Source organism: Mytilus trossulus, chromosome 11, assembly GCF_036588685.1.
Source record: "Mytilus trossulus isolate FHL-02 chromosome 11, PNRI_Mtr1.1.1.hap1, whole genome shotgun sequence".
NCBI lineage: Eukaryota > Metazoa > Mollusca > Bivalvia > Mytilida > Mytilidae > Mytilus > Mytilus trossulus.
This window is the reverse complement of record NC_086383.1, coordinates 55,925,566-55,944,341: the sequence shown is the minus strand read 5'-3', so window position 1 is coordinate 55,944,341 and position 18,776 is coordinate 55,925,566. Positions and strand designations below refer to the sequence as shown.

The 18,776-nt window shown below is 31.2% G+C and overlaps 1 protein-coding gene across 2 annotated transcripts; it reads left to right on the top strand.

Annotated features, from left to right (window-relative positions):
* Positions 1–13,663: 13,663 nt before the first annotated feature.
* LOC134690484 (uncharacterized) lies at positions 13,664–18,330 on the top strand. 2 transcript variants are annotated; one of them, XM_063550458.1, is made up of 4 exons: positions 13,664–13,840; positions 15,910–16,053; positions 16,632–16,883; positions 18,028–18,330. In XM_063550458.1, the coding sequence occupies exons 1-4, from the start codon at positions 13,828–13,830 to the stop codon at positions 18,060–18,062; spliced, it is 444 nt and encodes a 147-aa protein (XP_063406528.1). In that variant the 5' UTR covers positions 13,664–13,827; the 3' UTR covers positions 18,063–18,330. The 2 variants fall into 2 exon arrangements, with proteins under 2 accessions (XP_063406528.1, XP_063406527.1); XM_063550457.1 differs by having other exon boundaries at positions 16,629–16,883.
* The last annotated feature ends 446 nt before the right edge of the window (positions 18,331–18,776 follow it).

Genomic DNA, 18,776 nt, shown 5'->3' with positions numbered 1-18,776 from the left:
ACATCTTCCTTTATCTGTAAGCTATACAAAATATGTCAATTTTGAACACTGTGTAGTTTGAAAATAAGCCCTGTGACCCATTCTTTTTATTATTATTTTTTAAAACGCAAATTCATTTTGGCAAATTATTATAAAAATCAATATTTGTATGGGTTATAATTTATAGACACCACATCCACCTTAATGAATTATGATAATGCACAAGTATCACGACTAAAAGTTGAATCTAGTACGTAGTGTGCATGGTGTAGACAGAAATTAAATAATTAATCAATTCTCTAATTTAATACTGTAATTTAAAATTCTTAATAAAAAATATTTACTAGAAGTTAATTATCGGAAATTAACATTTTTATCTTAAAATTACCTGATCGACAAAATAGATATAATTTTGGTCTCTCAACTGCTGATTGGATATTGATGTTTTTCTTGTATGGATACTTTTCCATATATTCTTTGTCCGTTAGAAAATTGGCTGGATCGTATAGCCATGTGACCATAAAACAAATATAGGAGTGATTTAAGATATCACTATGGTCGTGCCAAATTTTAACATATCTCGTTCTCTCAATACTTCTTAATTTATGTATTGCATCTTCTTTCATTTCAGGTTGAGATTCTTCTATTCTTTCATGACGATGTTTCAAGTCTTCTATGGACAGATTGTTGTATTCCTGGTCAGTATAATGGTTTAAAATTCCCAATTGAAGATGATCATGAAGAGCGGACTTTCTGATGTGAGCCAGTGGAATTTTCCGACCATAGACATCCTGTTTAACCTCAATTAAAGAGCCACTACTGCTGATTTTTGTTGTTGTTACAGTGGAGATCAGTTCTAACCTCTCATTAGAACTGTCAGAATAATCTGTCATAGAACTGTTCTAACCTGTCCTAGAACAGTTCTAGCTAGAACAGTTCTACTCTAGAACTGTTCTAGGTAGAACTGTCAGGATCAGTTCTAGGTAGAACTGACTAAATCAGTTCTAGGTAGAACTGTCAGGATCAGTTCTAGGGTAGAACTGTCTAAAACTGTTCTAGGTAGAACTGACCAAATCAGTTCTAACTGTAGAACTGTCAGCAGAACTGACCAAATCAGTCAGGACTGAAGAACAGTTCTAAATGACGTCACTGCAGAAAGGGCACTTTAGAATTTAGAAGAAAAAATCAGTTCCAATTACTTTACTATTTATAATAGCGGATTTTTCTATATTTTTACTGATCAAAATTTACATGTACAAATATCGAAGTGGATAGGAGGTTATCCAACTCATCGGAGAAATATTTTTATAAGATTGCAAATGAAACATCATTGTTTACGTTTCTTCGTTCCCCGTGTTTAACAGTCTCTTCATAAATATAAATCTGCATTTAATTCATGGAAATTTAATCTTAATTTACCTTGTTTGCCTTGGATTTACATTCATGACTTAGGATTCTGTTTTGACAAATGTTCAAACGAAAATTGTACAGTGCCAGTGGATGGATTAAGGGATTAATGAAATCAGTGTTGTTAAACGTAAAAAAAACTATGTACATTTGCATTAGCTCGTTGCCAAACTTATCCATAACGATTATGAATAATATCTGGGAGTCCTGAAAGTCTGAAAAATATACTCGATCTGAACATAAATGAAATATTTGCCACTGGACGTTCGGCTACAAACAAAACCAATCATTGTCCTTCTTCAAATTATATATTAACAGTATAGTGATCTATAGTCAGTATACTATTCCAAGTCCAAGGAGAGAACTTCTCATACATGTTCTTTTCATTTTAAAATAAAGTATATGAATCAGTCATGTGAGTGTTGGATTATGCCGTTAAATAGTTTTGTTTAAAAAAAACATCATGAACTACTGACTTAAAAGTCACTTTTGTGACGGTTCAATATTTAATAATTTAAGTTTGGATGTAACGGGTCTTCTGACGTTATTTTGTTATCAACACCCATAGACATAAGTTAGTCATGTGAACGTAACATCATCAACGTTTTTTTATGGTTTGCCAAGGTTTAAACATTTTGTTAAAATGAAATTTAGAATTAAATTATAAGAAATGACTGTAATATTTTTTCTGTCTATTATATTATACATGTATGTATATAACGTAAAAAATGTGGTGCACACTGTTAAAAAACCCTCTACGCGCATTTATCAGTGTGCACCAAATTTTTTATGTTTTTTCTTCATAGACAGAAAAAATATTACAGTCATTCCTTAAATAGTAATAATATCGATACAGAGAGGAAATAATGGCGCTCTGATGTGGATAAAATTTGGTGTCCTCTTTATCATACAATATCTGTCCTGACTTAGAAATATTATTGGTTTACAATGAAGCCATATATATTTACATAATAAAGAATATATAGATATAGGAAGATCATGAAGATGTGGTGTTAGTGCCAATGAGACAACTCTCCATCCAAATAACAATTTAAAAATAAGTAAACCATTTTAGGTCAATGTACGCCCTTCAACACTGAGCCTTGACTCACACCGAACAACAAGCTATAAAAGGTCCCATATGTTCAGTTTTGGTTGATGCGGTTAAATAATTTTGTTATTAAAACGACTCAGTCTGATACATGTATATCGAAACTTCTGAAATTTGTTAACAATTCAATATTTTGAATAAAAAGAGGACACGCTGTCATTTGAATTATACAATCCATCGTGATCGGTTGTTGTCTGCTCTATGGTTGGGTTGTTGTTGCCCAGACACATATTTTTGTTCCATGAGTCAGTCTGAGGTATGAAAACTAGCTGATGTTTGTTTCTGATGCGATATTTTGAATAAAAGTAGGAAATGATGGCACTCTCAATCAATGCAAATTTCTTTTTGTGGTTGTTGATTTCCAATATTGCAGTTATTTATAAACTACAGTCCCTCTTGACCTAAAATTATAACTGATGTACTGTCCAACTATATAGACTTGCATAAACAAAAAGAAAATATGGTCATTTTTGGTTGATGCGGTCAAACGAATGTATTACACAACTCAGTCTGAAGTATGAAAACTACTGATATTTGTTTACGATTCAATACTTTGAATAAAAAGAGGATATGCTGGCACTATAAATTCATGCAAACAAAATTTTGAAGTCATTGTTTTCCAATATTGCTGTAACTTGTATATTATAGTCCCTCTTGACCTAAAATTATAACTGAATTACTGTGCAGCTATATACTAAGCAGATTTGTAGAAAGAAAGAGCAAATAAGGTCAGTTTAGATTGGTGCGGTCAAAATATTTTAGTACACGACTCAGTCTGAAGTATGAAAACTACTGATATTTGTTTACGATTCAATACTTTGAATAAAAAGAGGTCAAGCTAGCACTTTAAATTCATGTGAACAAAATTTTGAGGTCATTGTTTTCCAATATTGCTGTAACTTGTATATTACAGTCCCTCTTGACCTAAATTTATAACTGAATTACTGTGCAGCTATATAGATTTGCAGGAAGAAAGAGCAAATAAGGTCAGTTTAGATTGATGCGGTCAAAAGATTTTTGTATAACAGGTCCGTCCAAGGTATGAAAACTACTTGTAAAAAGATATCACATTTGTTTACAATTCAAATTTTAAATAAAAAGAGGACATGCTAGTACTATAAATTGAGTGCAAATAAAATTTTGAAATCATTAATGTTTTCCAATATAATTGGTATCCTTGCCTAAAGATAAACTGGATTCCTGCAGTTTGCAGCTAAATGTATTTAGATTTATATGATGAAATCAAATATGATCAGTTTAAGTTAATAGTGGCTCAATGGCAGATCCAGAGCGGTGGGGGGGACCCCCTTTTTTTACGATCAATGCATTTGAATGAGGCCATTTAGTTGGACACCCCCCCCCCTTTTAAAACGGCTGGATCCGTCCCTGGTGGTTTGGGCCAGAATAACATATTACACAAAGATTAAGGTCAGATAATTTTTTTTATGTAAAATGAGCCATTCTGACTCCCCAAATGACAAATGTTAAACAATTGAAATAAAAATGCCCCCCCCCCCTTTTTTCCCAATATTAACGGCTTAATCTATGTTAAAAAATGAAAGACAAAAAAAATAATTTATGTAACACATCAACAAAAGAAAATCACTGAATAACAGGCTCCAGACTTGGAACAGCCACATACATGCAGAATATGATGGGGTTAAACATGTTCTCTTGTCGACGAAAAATTTGAAATAAAACCGGCAAAATAGCAAAACTCTTCATAATTTTAATCGCTATTTTGCCGAAGCCTTTATATTTAGACAAAGAGTTCTTAAAACTTATAAATCAATTCTAGACGTAGAATTTATAAATCAATTCTAGCCGTAGAATTTATAAATCAATGCTAGCCGTAGAATTTATAAATCAATTCTAGCCGTAGAATTTGTAATCAGAACTGTTCTAGAAGTAGAACTGACTAAAACTGTTCTAGAGTAGAACTGTCAGGATCAGTTCTAGGTAGAACTGTCCAAATCAGTTCTAGGGTAGAACTGTCAGGATCAGTTCTAGGTAGAACTGTCCAAATCAGTTCTAGGTAGAACTGACCAAATCAGTTCTAGCTAGAACAGTTCTAACCTAGAACTGACTAAAAGGTGTCAGGCTGACAGTTCTACGTACTGTCCTAGAACAGTTCTCCTGACAGATTCTGACAGATTTAATGAGAGGTTAGAAGTGATCTCCACTGTATATGTTTTGGAGCAACTTCCTCTCCAATGTAAATATCTCTAGATTGTAACTTTTTTTTAATATCGTCTTTCAGTTGTTTTGCTGGTCAGTTGGTATTGTGATTTTTGTTGTTTTCATGTTAATAATTTTCTTGGCTCTACGGACTCGTCTGTGGTACATGTTTAAATGTCCAGTGTATAAAGAAGTGTCAATGTTGTTGACCTTTGCGAACTCTCGCAGAATTTGACCTGTATTTGATGGGAATTTGTTATTAATGTTGATGTTATACTGACGGGCTAACTTGGTCCAGTTAATATAAGACCACTTAGGCTTGGAGTTAAGGAGCTGTAGAAATCCATGTTTGTCAAAAATGTAGTTTTCAAATTTGCCATGATGTTTTTTGGGTTTTCGTTGAGTTTTTTCTTTGTGTTTCTTGTGAATACGCTGGCTCGCCATTTGTTTAGATTCAAAACAACTTGTCATTCTGTCTCTATTATACTGTTTGTAGGATTTTCCCGAAGCCAAAAAACTATAGACATCATTACCACCATCTGTAATTGATTCAGCAAATTTATTTCTAGACTCCACAATGTTTTTATTACTAAATAATCCCTTTTTTTTCTGTCTTGTGGTGTTAGAATGTCGGACATTGTAACAGAGATTGATTTTTTAAATGAAATATTCATTTCTTTTTCTACTACTGGCTTGACGATGTTGACAATTTTTTTAATTAAATTAAGCCCTTTTGTTTCATTCTCATTGACAGCCTTTGGTGAAGTAATGTCAATCAGAGTTTTGGAAGCATTGGTACATAATGCACTCAATTCAATGGTTTTGAGTGGAGCAGATTTGTGAAGTTCGGATAAGTGTCCATGAACGGTATTGCATGGATTGCAAACCTCCAGTGTGTGTTCTTTCTTTTCTTTTCCTGGTAATTTATTCCACTTTTTGAAAGAAGTTCTCTACAAATTTCTTTTGTTCTCCTGTTTTGTTTTTTTTCAACCCAGTATTTTTTGTTGGTTATGTAATCCTGTAGTCTAGGTACTTTCATTTGAAAAGATTCAAAGTTAATTTGCATTTTTGGATAATTTTCCATATAATGATGATAGTTTTCATATCTCTCCCGAAGACTTAAATTGCTGCTAATTTTTGGAGGCTTTTTGCATTCAACATTTTTTCTCCATGCCTCGATGGATGACAAGTCTTTTGTGTCTCTTGAGATTATGATTTTTCCGAAATTGCAGAAATTCATTTTGTCATGTTGTTATTACGTTTTATGGTCCAATATTAATTCACTGAAATAATTGTAATATGTGTATACTAGAGATATGTTTCCAAATGAGATAACTGTTTTGCATTTAGATTATTTTCTTATGTCAATTAGGCTGTATTGTATTCTACAATGGCACCAATTGTGATGTGATGGTTGCAAATTAAGGTTACCAATCACCAACTGATGCCGTCAGAGCTTACAACACAATCGCCTTACAATGAAACTGATAGAAAACAACATCAAATCATACATTTAAAAATTTTTGTATGTTTTAATAGCACATATTGCAAATCAATGTCTGACATGAAAATTGGTGACTTCATCCAATCAAAATTAACGTTAGAAATGATTGTGCATAAGAATTGCTTGTGTTGCTGTTACAAGTTGTTTTGTTAAGCTCGAAAGAGGGCTGGATGAAAGGATTAGGTATTTGTGAAACCAACATTTGAAAAAACCTAAAATTCAATTAAGTTATCTCAATTCCAATGCAATTACTTTATAAGCTTAATATATATGATTAAAAACTACTTAAACTATTGTAAAAAGAATGTGAATTCTTCCATTTAGGCTTTTAAAAAATCCTGTTCAAGTTGAGCATTTTTGTCGAGCCTTCGACTTTGGTCGAAAAAGCGAGACATAGCGATCCTACATTCTGTTGGCGGCGTGCACAAATATTCACTCTGTGGTTAAAGTTTTTAAAATTTTAATAATTTAACTAAACTCTACTGGATTTCTACCAAACTTGGACAGAAGCTTGTTTATGATCATAAGATAGTATCCAGAAGTAAATTTTGTAAAAATAAAATTTATTTTTTTCAGTATTTTACTTATAAATAGACATATTTTTTCTGACAGGGAAACATTACATTCACTCTGTGGTTAACGTTTTTAAAATTTGAATAACTTTCTTAAACTATCCTGGGTATGTACCAAATTTAGACAGAAGCTTGTTTATGATCTTAAGATAGTATCTAGAGGTAAATTTTGTAAAAATAAATTTAAATGTTTTCAGTATTCTACTTTTTTATTAAATGGACTTAGATTTTCTGCCAGGAAACAACACATTCACTCTGTGGTTAAAGTCTAGTTTTTCTTCCAGTTAACATTACATACAGTCTGTAGTTAAAGTTTTTAAAACATTTATTAGATTCATAAACTATCTTAGATTTTTACTATACTTGGACAGAAGCTTTTTACAATCAAAAGATGGTATGGACAGGAATAATTTTATTGATTTTTTTCCTCATTTTTGTTGAGCCTGTGATTTACATCAAAAGTAGGCGAGACACTGGGTTCCTCGGAACCCTTAGAAATTTAATTTTTATTCCTTTTTTTGTATGCATATACATATATATTAATTAAATAAGATTTTGCCTTTTTAACAAGGCAGCTTTTTCAATTTTTCTTATGATACATAATTTGAACTGAGTGCTATATATTGAATTTAAATTGCATTAGAATTTGGTATACCAAATTTCAGTAAAGAATACAATACTTACTGAAATTTCAAAGAAATTTTTCAGGGAAATGAACAAAGGAAATCTTTCATTATAAATTTGATGATGTGTCTATTGAAAATATTTGTGCAACCCTTCTGATAACATGAATTTTCTTTGGTATGGGCATGTTCCTTTCTTAGAAAATGATTGTATAGTTTTAAAATGATACTTAACTGTTTACAAGAAATAGAAATCTTGGAGCATTTTTTAACTGTACATGCATGATACTTTGGACAAATGTATCTCATGTTGCAAAGACTAGAGAACTTGTTTTTTTCCCACCATAATTATGTATTAATATGTATATGTTAGCGGCAATAAGTAAAATTAGGCATTAAGCTTAAATCCTAGGCAATAAGCTAACGCCTACGCAGTAAGTCTATTGCCTAAATGATGTTAGGCATTAGTCTTAAATCCTAGGATTTAAGCTTAAATCCTGAAAAATGTGTGCAGGCATTAAGCTTAATGCCTAAAGTGTAAATGCGAGTAAATAAAAGACATTTATTCATTAAAATAAAAATACATTTGTTACATTATAATAACTATGACCTGTTTATCGACACTGTCCTAAGATTAGTCCTATAAGATATTCTTAGGACAGAAAATATGATATAGTTAGGATCGACTTACGACATTTCTCAGCATGCTGCACATCGAAGCTATCTGAGGATTATATTAGTTGGGATGTTCTAAGTATTGGCGTAAAAGAAAATAGCAAATGAAAAAAATGCAATATTGTATCAAATTCAACCAAAAACTGTAATTCATAAACCGATTAATTATTAGAAAATAATAATTAGTTTTAAATGAATGGTTATAAATAATTTTTATATTATAATTGTAGATCTAAACTCTTTGAAACATAATATAAGTAAAAAAATATAACTACGTTTTATATTAGAATTGAACAAAATAATTGTAAATAGTTAAAATTGAATATATAATCGGTAAAATCATTTTATGCTTTGAGGGACCTGAATTCGAACTGTCACGGTTTCATACTTAAAAGTTCATAGGAAAATCTTGTGCATTTTTCATATAAATACTGAATATTTCAACTTTTGTATTTTATTTCTGCAAATAACATACGTTTGAAAATGACCATAAGAAAAACATCGAATTTCACCGATTTTAACAATGCAAAAGTACAGGGCCCAGTGTCATCCTAAATATAAAAAAGAAGATGTGACATGATTGCCAATATTATGACAAATCTACACGAGAGACCAGAAATAAATTCACTAATAAAATATTTATATTAAAATGCATCAAATATTAATTTAGAAATATAAAATTTTGAGAGAAATTTGTGTTAAAAATCATTTTGATATTCTAAATTGTGGAATTATTAACAAATACAATTTATTTATGGAATAAAAAAAATGGAAAATGTTGTAATTAAAAATATCATATCTTAATTTGGTCTACTTTTGACCAGTTCAAACCAGCTCGACTAATGAAGTGTAAAAAAATTCAAATAAATAAAATTATAATTGTTCGATAGAATCTCCCCCTTTTTTCAATTGGATACCCTTACTTTTTTTAAAGTCTTTTTGATACTTAGTAATACCCCACCAATATGAAAAAATTGTGAGTTAATTCTGTTTTTCAACTGCTAAATTACTAAATTTGAAGACCTGTCAAATGAATGTATATTTATAAATGTAAAATTATAATTAAAAAACGAAACTATATCAAGAATAATTCACCCAATATACATAAATTCCAGAGTTTACTTATTGCCTAAAATTATGTTCGACAATAGGATGAATAATCATCATCAGATTTCAGGCAATAAGCTTAATGCCTGAAAATTTCAGGCAATAACTTAATGCCTAGGCGTTAGCTTATTGGCTAGGATTTAAGCTTAATGCCTAATTTTACTTATTGCCGCTAACATATATATATACTGTTCAAATTATTCATTGAATTGATTTTAAGATTGGTACACAATATGAGTCACTCTTGTGTTCTTTGTTGACAGTTATTTTAACAATTTTAAAGATAGAAATATATGATGTTGGGCTTATTAACACAAATCAGGTTCAATATTTGGAAATTTCTCATACCTTTCTTGAGTTATTCCTCTTTACAAATGGAAAAATTCCTGAGGGTTCCTGAAGAATTAAATAACTATGGTATATTCTTAAAACTGACAGCCAAACAACTTAATTGCTTTATATGGTATATTTGTTGTATATTGTGTTTATAAATTCATACTATTAATAATCCACTTGGTGACTTGCATTCCTTAATATATTTTATTTTATATACTGTTAAGAATAGTTTGTAGAACTTCTTGTCATTGATGCATATAAAAATAACAATACATAAATAACTGTTTGTGTGGATCCTTAAAGCTGTGTTTACACTTTTATTTTACTTGGTATTGAATTTATATAATCTACTTCTACCATTGAGTTTTTGCCTGTAAATGTTCTTTTATTGGTTTCATTTATTAATTTTCTTGATTTTATTTAATAAAATTCAAATTTTTTACCTATGGTATTTTTAGATTTATTGTTGTATACTTTGTATCGGGTTGCAATAAATATGGACAGCAAATGAGCAATACATTGAATAAAATCAACATTGACGAAAAAAATATATGCATGAAACAAACAAAAAATGTCTGTTCTGTGTTTATACCTAAAGATCAAAAGGAACTACCAGTATGATCAATTCTTATATGTTGATGGTTTTCTAAAAAATCATATTTTGGTGAGAAGAAAATGCTGTAATTGAACTGTTTTCTAGAAATCTAGTCTAGTGTACTTATTGTTCTTATTAGTACTTGGGCATCCTTGTTACATTTGGACATTTGATTTTTTGGCTAGAGTTTTCCTGCTGAAGATAAAGCCCAGAAAAGTTTTGGATGAATCAAATAAATAATTCAATTTTATTGTTTTTTATCATATGCACATTTATTAAATATTTCTCAGTATTAATCCCCAAAACAAACAACCTACAGATTTTCAATGTGGGTGTGGATTCAAATTGTTGGCTGCCAGTTTACACAATATGACATTCTCTCCGCCTTTTAACTTCCCGAGATTTTGATTATGAAATCACTGGAACCTAGTTGGTCAGGTTCACTGTTGACAGTGATGTGAATTTGACAAAAATAAAAATAGTGGAATAAATTTGATTTTCCTGTTGGTAGTCCTACCTTTACAAATGTATTCATTACTTCATAATCATTAGATTATAACAAGACTTGACATTGGGGGGGGGGGGGGGGGGGGGTAATTGTGATGACAGATGGCTTAGATTGGAGTTGCTGATTGTAAAAATTTGCACTTATATGTTGGCTTGATATCAGGATGACAAGGAATGAAAGCCTTGGGTTTTTTTTTGCTGGAAAATAGTTTGAAAGAAGGAGTTTCCCTTGTAGTAAGATGTCATACCATGGTTAAATCATACAATAAATTTTGGAAAAAATATCTCCAGTATACACATTGATTCAATTCATATTAAGAGATTCAGGGCATTTGATGATGATGGATTTTTTTCCCAATAGAGTTGAAATATAAACTTCATCATCTTCATTTTATTCTTCTGGTAATGGCTCATTTCCAACCAGGGGTGACTTGAGAAAATAGTCGCCAAGCTTGATGGATGTATGTGCTTAAAGCAGTGTAAATGGCCATATATATTAATAGCAGAAAAGCAGACATCACTATTAAAGTAAGTATAAAAAAAAAAACAAAAACGGAACACTTTTTCTTTTTTATTTCATCCTGTCTACCCTCTTTGGATTGTTGCATGTTCCATTTATAATTCTAGTGTAATTTTTTAAAATATTTAAATTGTTTAAAATGTTGCCTCGTTATTTCTTCACACTTTTAATAAGATTAACATTGTCAAATTAAATAAAAAAAATAATTATAAAACATTGAATTTTGCCGCCCATTAAAGTTTATTTTCACAACATCGGAAATGGAATGTACACAAAACCCGTAATTATCTTCTTCGTCATCTCTGTGCTTTTTTTTAATCATCTGAAAAGATAAATAAATCGAGCATACAAATATTGAAAAGTGCAGGTGCTTAACCTCATAGTATCTATTAATTTAAAAAGTTTACCGATTCAGAATAGGATAAGGATTAATAAAAGTTCTGCCACCTAATTTCAAAAAATAAAACAATGTGATTAAAATCACCCAAACTGTCGCTGTAACGTACGAAACGATACATTTTCTAGTTAAAATTAGAAATAAAGGCTGATGGTATAAAACAAAGTAAGTGGCAGTATTTTTCTTAGATTATAGTTCATTCTCTTTGCATCGGTTGTATGTTTGTTTACAGAAAGTGTTCTCTTGCACCTGCACTTTGAGGTTTTAGTAATTGTTGGAGATATTTATAGATCCGGGTGTCACGTGACTACTTTCACTTTAGAAAATTAAAAACGGCAAATCTATGATATTTTCAACATATGTTCAACCGCAAAAAATACGTTTAAGAAATATTGTTCAAGTCCTTATGTTGTTTTTTAAACTGGGAAAAATTTGGTCGATTAAGTATAAAATGCAAGGTATTTTAAAAAAAAATAATGCCTTAACACCCCTGCGTTGTCCTGATATTCATGTAATGTTTATACCACTGGACATTACCCAGCAATACGCCTTAGTGCATGGTCACATGGAATATTAGCCACATGATTCGTCCTGCTACCCATGCTATATACACCACTGGACATTACAGACCAATATGTCTAAGTGGTCATTGTCATCCAATCACCATGTTTTGTCCTTCTATTCATTCAATTTTCAGCACGGAACATTACATACCAAAACACTTTAGTGATCATATGGTATATAATCAACATGTTTGTGTCCTGCTTCCCATGTTATAAACGCCACTGGACATTACATACCAGTACGCCTTAGTGGTCATACATGTATGGTATAAAATCAACATATTTTCCCCCTGCTAAATATGTAATTTTCCACACTGAAATATTACAGACCAATACATTGTGTCTGATCAACACGTTTTCGCCCTACGGATCTACGTTTGGACCAAACAACCAGTGACAGAACCCCCTCTCCAACCAAACAAAAAAATCAAAAGAAACAAAATATGACTTTGAAAAAAGGGGAAAGCAAAGCAATATTTTTTGTTCCCATCTTTCTCTCGTCCTGATATGTATGTTATGTCGTTTGTTTATGTAATATATACGTGTTTCTCGTTCGTTTTGTCTATATAGATTAGACCGTTGGTTTTCCCGTTTGAATGGTTTTACACTAGTAATTTTGGGGCCCTTTATAGCTTGTTGTCCGGTGTGAGCGAAGGCTCCGTGTTGAAGGCCGTACTTTAACCTATAATGGTTTACTTTTTAAATTGTTACTCGGATGGAGAGTTGTCTCATTGGCACTCACACCACATCTTCCTATATCAATGCATATCTTATCTCCCTATAGACTTTGCACATCAATCCATTATATATGTTTATTTTATTCTTCATATTTTGGTCCATTGTTCTCTATTCTGCAAACTGAATTGTATGTATAGTTATAGCTATACATTCATACCTTTGCATGAATACAATCAGGAAAATAACTACATTTTTAAACAATTGAGTCCGTTAAATGTATTGTTAAAAAACAATAGAGTGCTACTACAATAATGTGAATGTGCACACGAACAGATATTTTTTAATATGTTTCAAGCTGTTCAATGTTATTGTTACAAAAAATAAATCATTTCAAGTTGGTTAAAATCGTAACGATTAAATTTCAAGTGAGACCTTGAATAATCGAAATATTAGGGAACTATAATACATTTAATATTTATTTTTCAGCTTTAAGTATTTAAATTGTTCAAAAGACAATTATAAATACATTTGGTACATATCTCTCTATTATATACATTTAAAATCTTCTTTAAACTAAACTTTTAAATTACATGTTTGTGTATTTTAAGTCTTATAGATAGGAACAGATTTATATTCAAATTGAACTTCGTAATTGTAAGAAGAAATAAAAGAGACCAGTTTATGGATAATTCCCTTCTTTAAGATATATACGAAAACATGAATAAAATTACACAAAATAAACAAGAATTTACCACTTTTTAACTCGTACAGGGGTTTCAAAAAATTAAAAATGTGTGAAAAATCTCTCTTTTAAGTGGGATCTTAATTAACATTGCATAATGTTGTGGTCTATCTACGCTCTTTCTATTCAAAACTTTTGCTTGTTGAGTTGTCGTTCCTGATTTAGAATTGATTCGTTTAAAAAACTTCAAACGTCTTCTTTTCGCTACCAGGAACAAGGTGGTTGTGAATTAGGAGTAAATATATATATAGAGAGATTCATATCATTCTAGAATTTCACATAGTTTGACAGGAAGATTTAGTTTCAATACTTTACTAATGAATCGTTGGTAGCATGTCGGAAAAGGGTGAGTAGTACTTTTTTAATTGTCACATTGACCAAACAAGTATGAAATTATGGAAACTTTTATTCTTTCTTGAACACACATTTTTGGCAAGTAACATATTTTACTTTGTTTGGGTTTCATAGTATTTAATAAAATGTAAAAAAAAATGACTATACCAAATTGTCATTTTTGTATTAGTTGTTAGTGGCTGTGAACTAGCTGTCGGGTAACTGTGAGTACTCTCAGATCTGTTTCTTGTGTCTTTATGTGTCCGGATGTACAAGTACCCGGCCACGTCCACAGACGCGTATATAAATAAGGCCATTGGTTTTCTCGTTTGAATTGTTTTACATTGTCATATCGCAGCCTTTTATAGCTGACTATGCTATATGGGCTTTGTTCATTGTTGAAGGCCGTACGGTGACCTATAATTATTAATGTCTGTGTCATTTTGGTCTCTTGTGGACAGTTGTCTCATTGGCAATCATACCACATATTCCTTTTTATAATCAAAGACGGATTTCTTCGTAGCTACATTGTATACTGCAAATGTCTATACAGTCAAATGTCATATGTCTATACAAAAAAACAAGTCAAATGAAAGGTGTCTATACAGTCAAATGACAGATGTCTATACAGTCAAATGACAGATGTCTATACAGTCAAATGACAGATGTCTATACAGTCAAATGACAGATGTCTATACAGTCAAATGACGGATGTCTTTACAGTCTAATGACAGATGTCTATACAGTCAAATGGCAGAAGTTTAAAACAGTCAAATGGCACATATCTATAAAGGCAAATGACAAATGCCTAAAACAGTCAAATGACAGATGTCTAAACCGTCAAATGACAAATGTCTTTACAGTCAAACGACAAATGTCTATAGATACAGTCAAATGACAGATGTTTATACAATCAAATGACGGATGTCCTTACAGTCTAATGACAGATGTCTATACAGTCAAATGGCAGATGTCTAAAACAGTCAAATGGCAGATGTCTTTACAGTCAAATGACACATATCTATAAAGGCAAATGACAAATGCCTAAAACAGTCAAATGACAGATGTCTTAACCGTCAAATGACATATTTCTAAACTGTCAAATGACAGATGTCTACACAGTCACACGACAGACTTCTATACATTCATGACATATGTCTATATAGTTAAATGACATATGTCTATATATAGTTAAATGACAATTGTATATATAGTTAAATGACAGATGTCTATACATTCATATGACAGATGCCTATATAGTTAAATGGCAATTGTCTATACAGTCAAATGACAGATGTCTATACAGTCAAATGACAGATGTCTATATAGTCTTTTGACAAGGATCTATTCAGTCACTTAACAAGGGTCTATACAGTCACTTTACAAGGGTCTATACAGTCACTTTACAAGTGTCTATACAGTTAGATTAGACATGTCTATACAGTTAGATTAGACATGTCTATACATTCAAATGACATATGTCTATACATTCAAACGATTTCTTCAGTTTGTAGATATAGGAAGATGTGGTGTGAGTGCCAATGAGACAACTCTCCATCCAAATAACAATTAAAAAAATTAATAAACCATTATAGGTCAAAGTACGGCCGTCAACACGGAGCCTTGGCTCACACCGAACAACAAGCTATAAAGGGCCCCAAAATTACTAGTGTAAAACCATTCAAACGGGAAAACCAACGGTCTAATCTATATAAAAACGAGAAACGAGAAACACGTATATATTACATAAACAAACGACAACTACTGTACATCAAATTCCTGACTTTGGACAGGTGCAAACATTTGCAGCGGGAATAAACGTTTTAATGGATTCAAACCTTCTCCCTTTTTCTGAAACAATAGCATAACATCACAACATAAAACAACACACGATAATATATCAATTGGCAGACTTAACTTAATCAAAAAACGTAAATTAATACCTTTATAGTATATACATGAATTCATAAACATTTTTCTAAATGTGTAGAAAATTAAGGACAACAAAGAAGAAAATATGAATTGACGTCAATTGTCATTACATGTCATATTGTAAAATCTTAGTGACTTCTTATATTTCAGATATTCGTGACACGTTTGATCGTTTGGATCAAAATAAATCTGGAGGCATAACACCGAATGATGTTATTAAAGGCCTATATCTACTGCGATACCATCCGACAGATGATGAAGAGGAAGATATAAAACAAAATCTCAGTATGACAGGTGAGATAATACATGTCATTAGTCTTATCATCAATCACTTTGCAAAAAAAAACAAAAAAAAAAACCAACAAAAAAACACTACACAGAAAGCAAAAACAAGGGTAAACTTCGATATTATTCATTTAGTATTCTAGTACATGTATCAATCAATCAATCAATCAATCAATCAATCAATCAATCAATCAATCAATCAATCAATCAATCAATCAATCAATCAATCAATATTACAATCAATGAATCATTACGACAGTCAATAGATCAAGTTGTGGATGAAAAACCGTAAACTATTATTTTCGTGCGCAAACATATGTTTTTGAAAACAAACTTTTGCATGCGTACGCTCATATCATCTTACAAAATTATGATATTGTACCATACTTTCAAATATCTGACACATTTGACAAACTGTTAACCGTAAATTTGTCTTTATATTGTATTTTCATTTTATCTTGAAATTGTATTGTTTTATCTTTAAATTGTGTTTATCTTTATATTGCATTTATCTCTATATTGTACTTATCTTGGTATTGTATCTTTCTTCATATTGTATTTATTTTCTTAAATCTGCTAAAAAGAAGATGGACTTGTGACATATGAAGAGTTTGAAAGTGTTATTTCTTCTTGGATAAAGGGAGTATCTTATGAAAGCCAATTGTTTATGGAAGCATTTAGTAAAGTGGACAAAGATAATAGTGGATATATAGATAAAGATGAACTAAGAACATGGTTAAAAAGAAAAGACAAAGAATGGACTGCAAAAGATGAAGAGGACTTATGCGATCTTTTCAACGATGCTGATGTAAACCACAATGGAAAAGTAGAATACAACGGTAAGAAATTCATGGCTGATCAAGGATTTAAATTTACGTGAAAAAGGGGTTGACATTTAGTGTTCTATGTCAAACATAGCCCATATTTTTCCAACTTGGAAGTCGTATGAACCGTCGGAATCTATTGCTGAATAAAGGCAACCGTAGTATACCGCTGTTTAAAAGGCACAAATCGATTGAAAGAAAACAAATCTGGGTTACAAACTAAAACAGAGGGAAACAAATCAACTTTAAGACGAAAACAACGGAACATTAGAAACACTGAAGTTCACAAACGACAACAAACATAAAAAACCAGACTATTTGATAACTCTGCCATATTCCTAACTTGGTACAGGACATTTTAAGCAAAACTGGTGATAAGATCGTGATTGTATGTGTAGCCAAACCTTTCGCTTATTTGGCAATCATGAAAAACAATATAAGACTTTCAAATTTCGGGTTAAATCATAAAAGATTCATTGAAGGAACTGATTGTTTTCGGCAAAATTTATATCGAGTATTCCGAATTTCCATGAGTTGGGAAACGTGTTACATTACATGTTGATATGCGCAGAAGATGTCAATGTTAACAGATCATATTGAGTCCAATTAACACAGACAATACCATGGCCAAACATATAATTTCACTAAAACAGAAACAGTAGTTCATAAAACACTTCTCATAGAACTGATAAACGATTGGACAATTCAAACCACATATACAATAAGGACTGACTCGGGTGCTTTGGTTATTATTAAAAGTAAAATTTTTTTTTATCTTGGAACGATTGCCAATGTGACAACTCTCTACAAGAAACTAAATGACACTGCTATAGGTACGGACTTCAACAATGCACAAAGCCCATACCGCATAGCAAGCTTTAAAAGGCCCCGAAATCACAAATATAAAACAATTCGAACGAGAAAAATAACGGCCTATTGTCTATATTTCAAACTCAGGAATATGGCAGTTGTTGTCATTCGTTTCGTTGATAAAGTCTGAAGTTTGATTTTGTCCGTTTCTATGAACTTTAAAATTTAATTTTGAGTTTGGTATTTTTTCAAAACTTTTTTTACATAAACATTGTACATATACCTACAAGATCTATTAATATAATTGAGTTATCCCGCTTTGGTGATAAATATTAAACTTATTTTACAGAATTTGTTAAAGCCTTTTGTGGAGAAGAACTTTGACAAGAGAGAACACCCGAGTACGAAGACCACGCACTATAATTGAAAATTCGTCACAACTCGACTAATTCCGTACCTTCTAACGGATAGAAATAGGAGTAGCGGATTGCCGATTGTATATTTGAATTCATTCGACTATTCTCTATATCATCATCGTTCACAACTATATTGTCAATTAATGTGTAACAGTTTTCTTGCTTTTATTGACACTGGTCACTTGATTGCTCTATAAAATGTATATATGTACATAAATAAAAGTATATCATGTTTACTTATTGTATTGAATACTTATATACGACATATTCTACATTTTTCTAAATTATTCTTTGATATATTTGGTCCATCCAAATGTCATTTTTTGAGAGATATATTGAAAGAATCTTTCACAATTTTGTACTTATTTTTCTCGTCTCTGCATACCAGTTTGTAATGCTATGTTATACTACTAATTTTCAGATTATATGATAATCTTCATTTAATTGGCGATTAAAGGTTTAAGTGCCTCTCAGTCGTGTCACAGTATAAGATTAAGAAGTAGGTTTATTTATGCAGACTAAATAACAAGTACATGTAAAAGAAAACAAGGATTACCCATTGGCATATAAATTTCTGCCCATTATTGTATAACCTCCCCGAACTTGCACCCCATATAAAAATATATCTGAAATTCGAAAAAAGGCCTATTACCTGCTGCACGTCTGTGTATAATTTTGTATA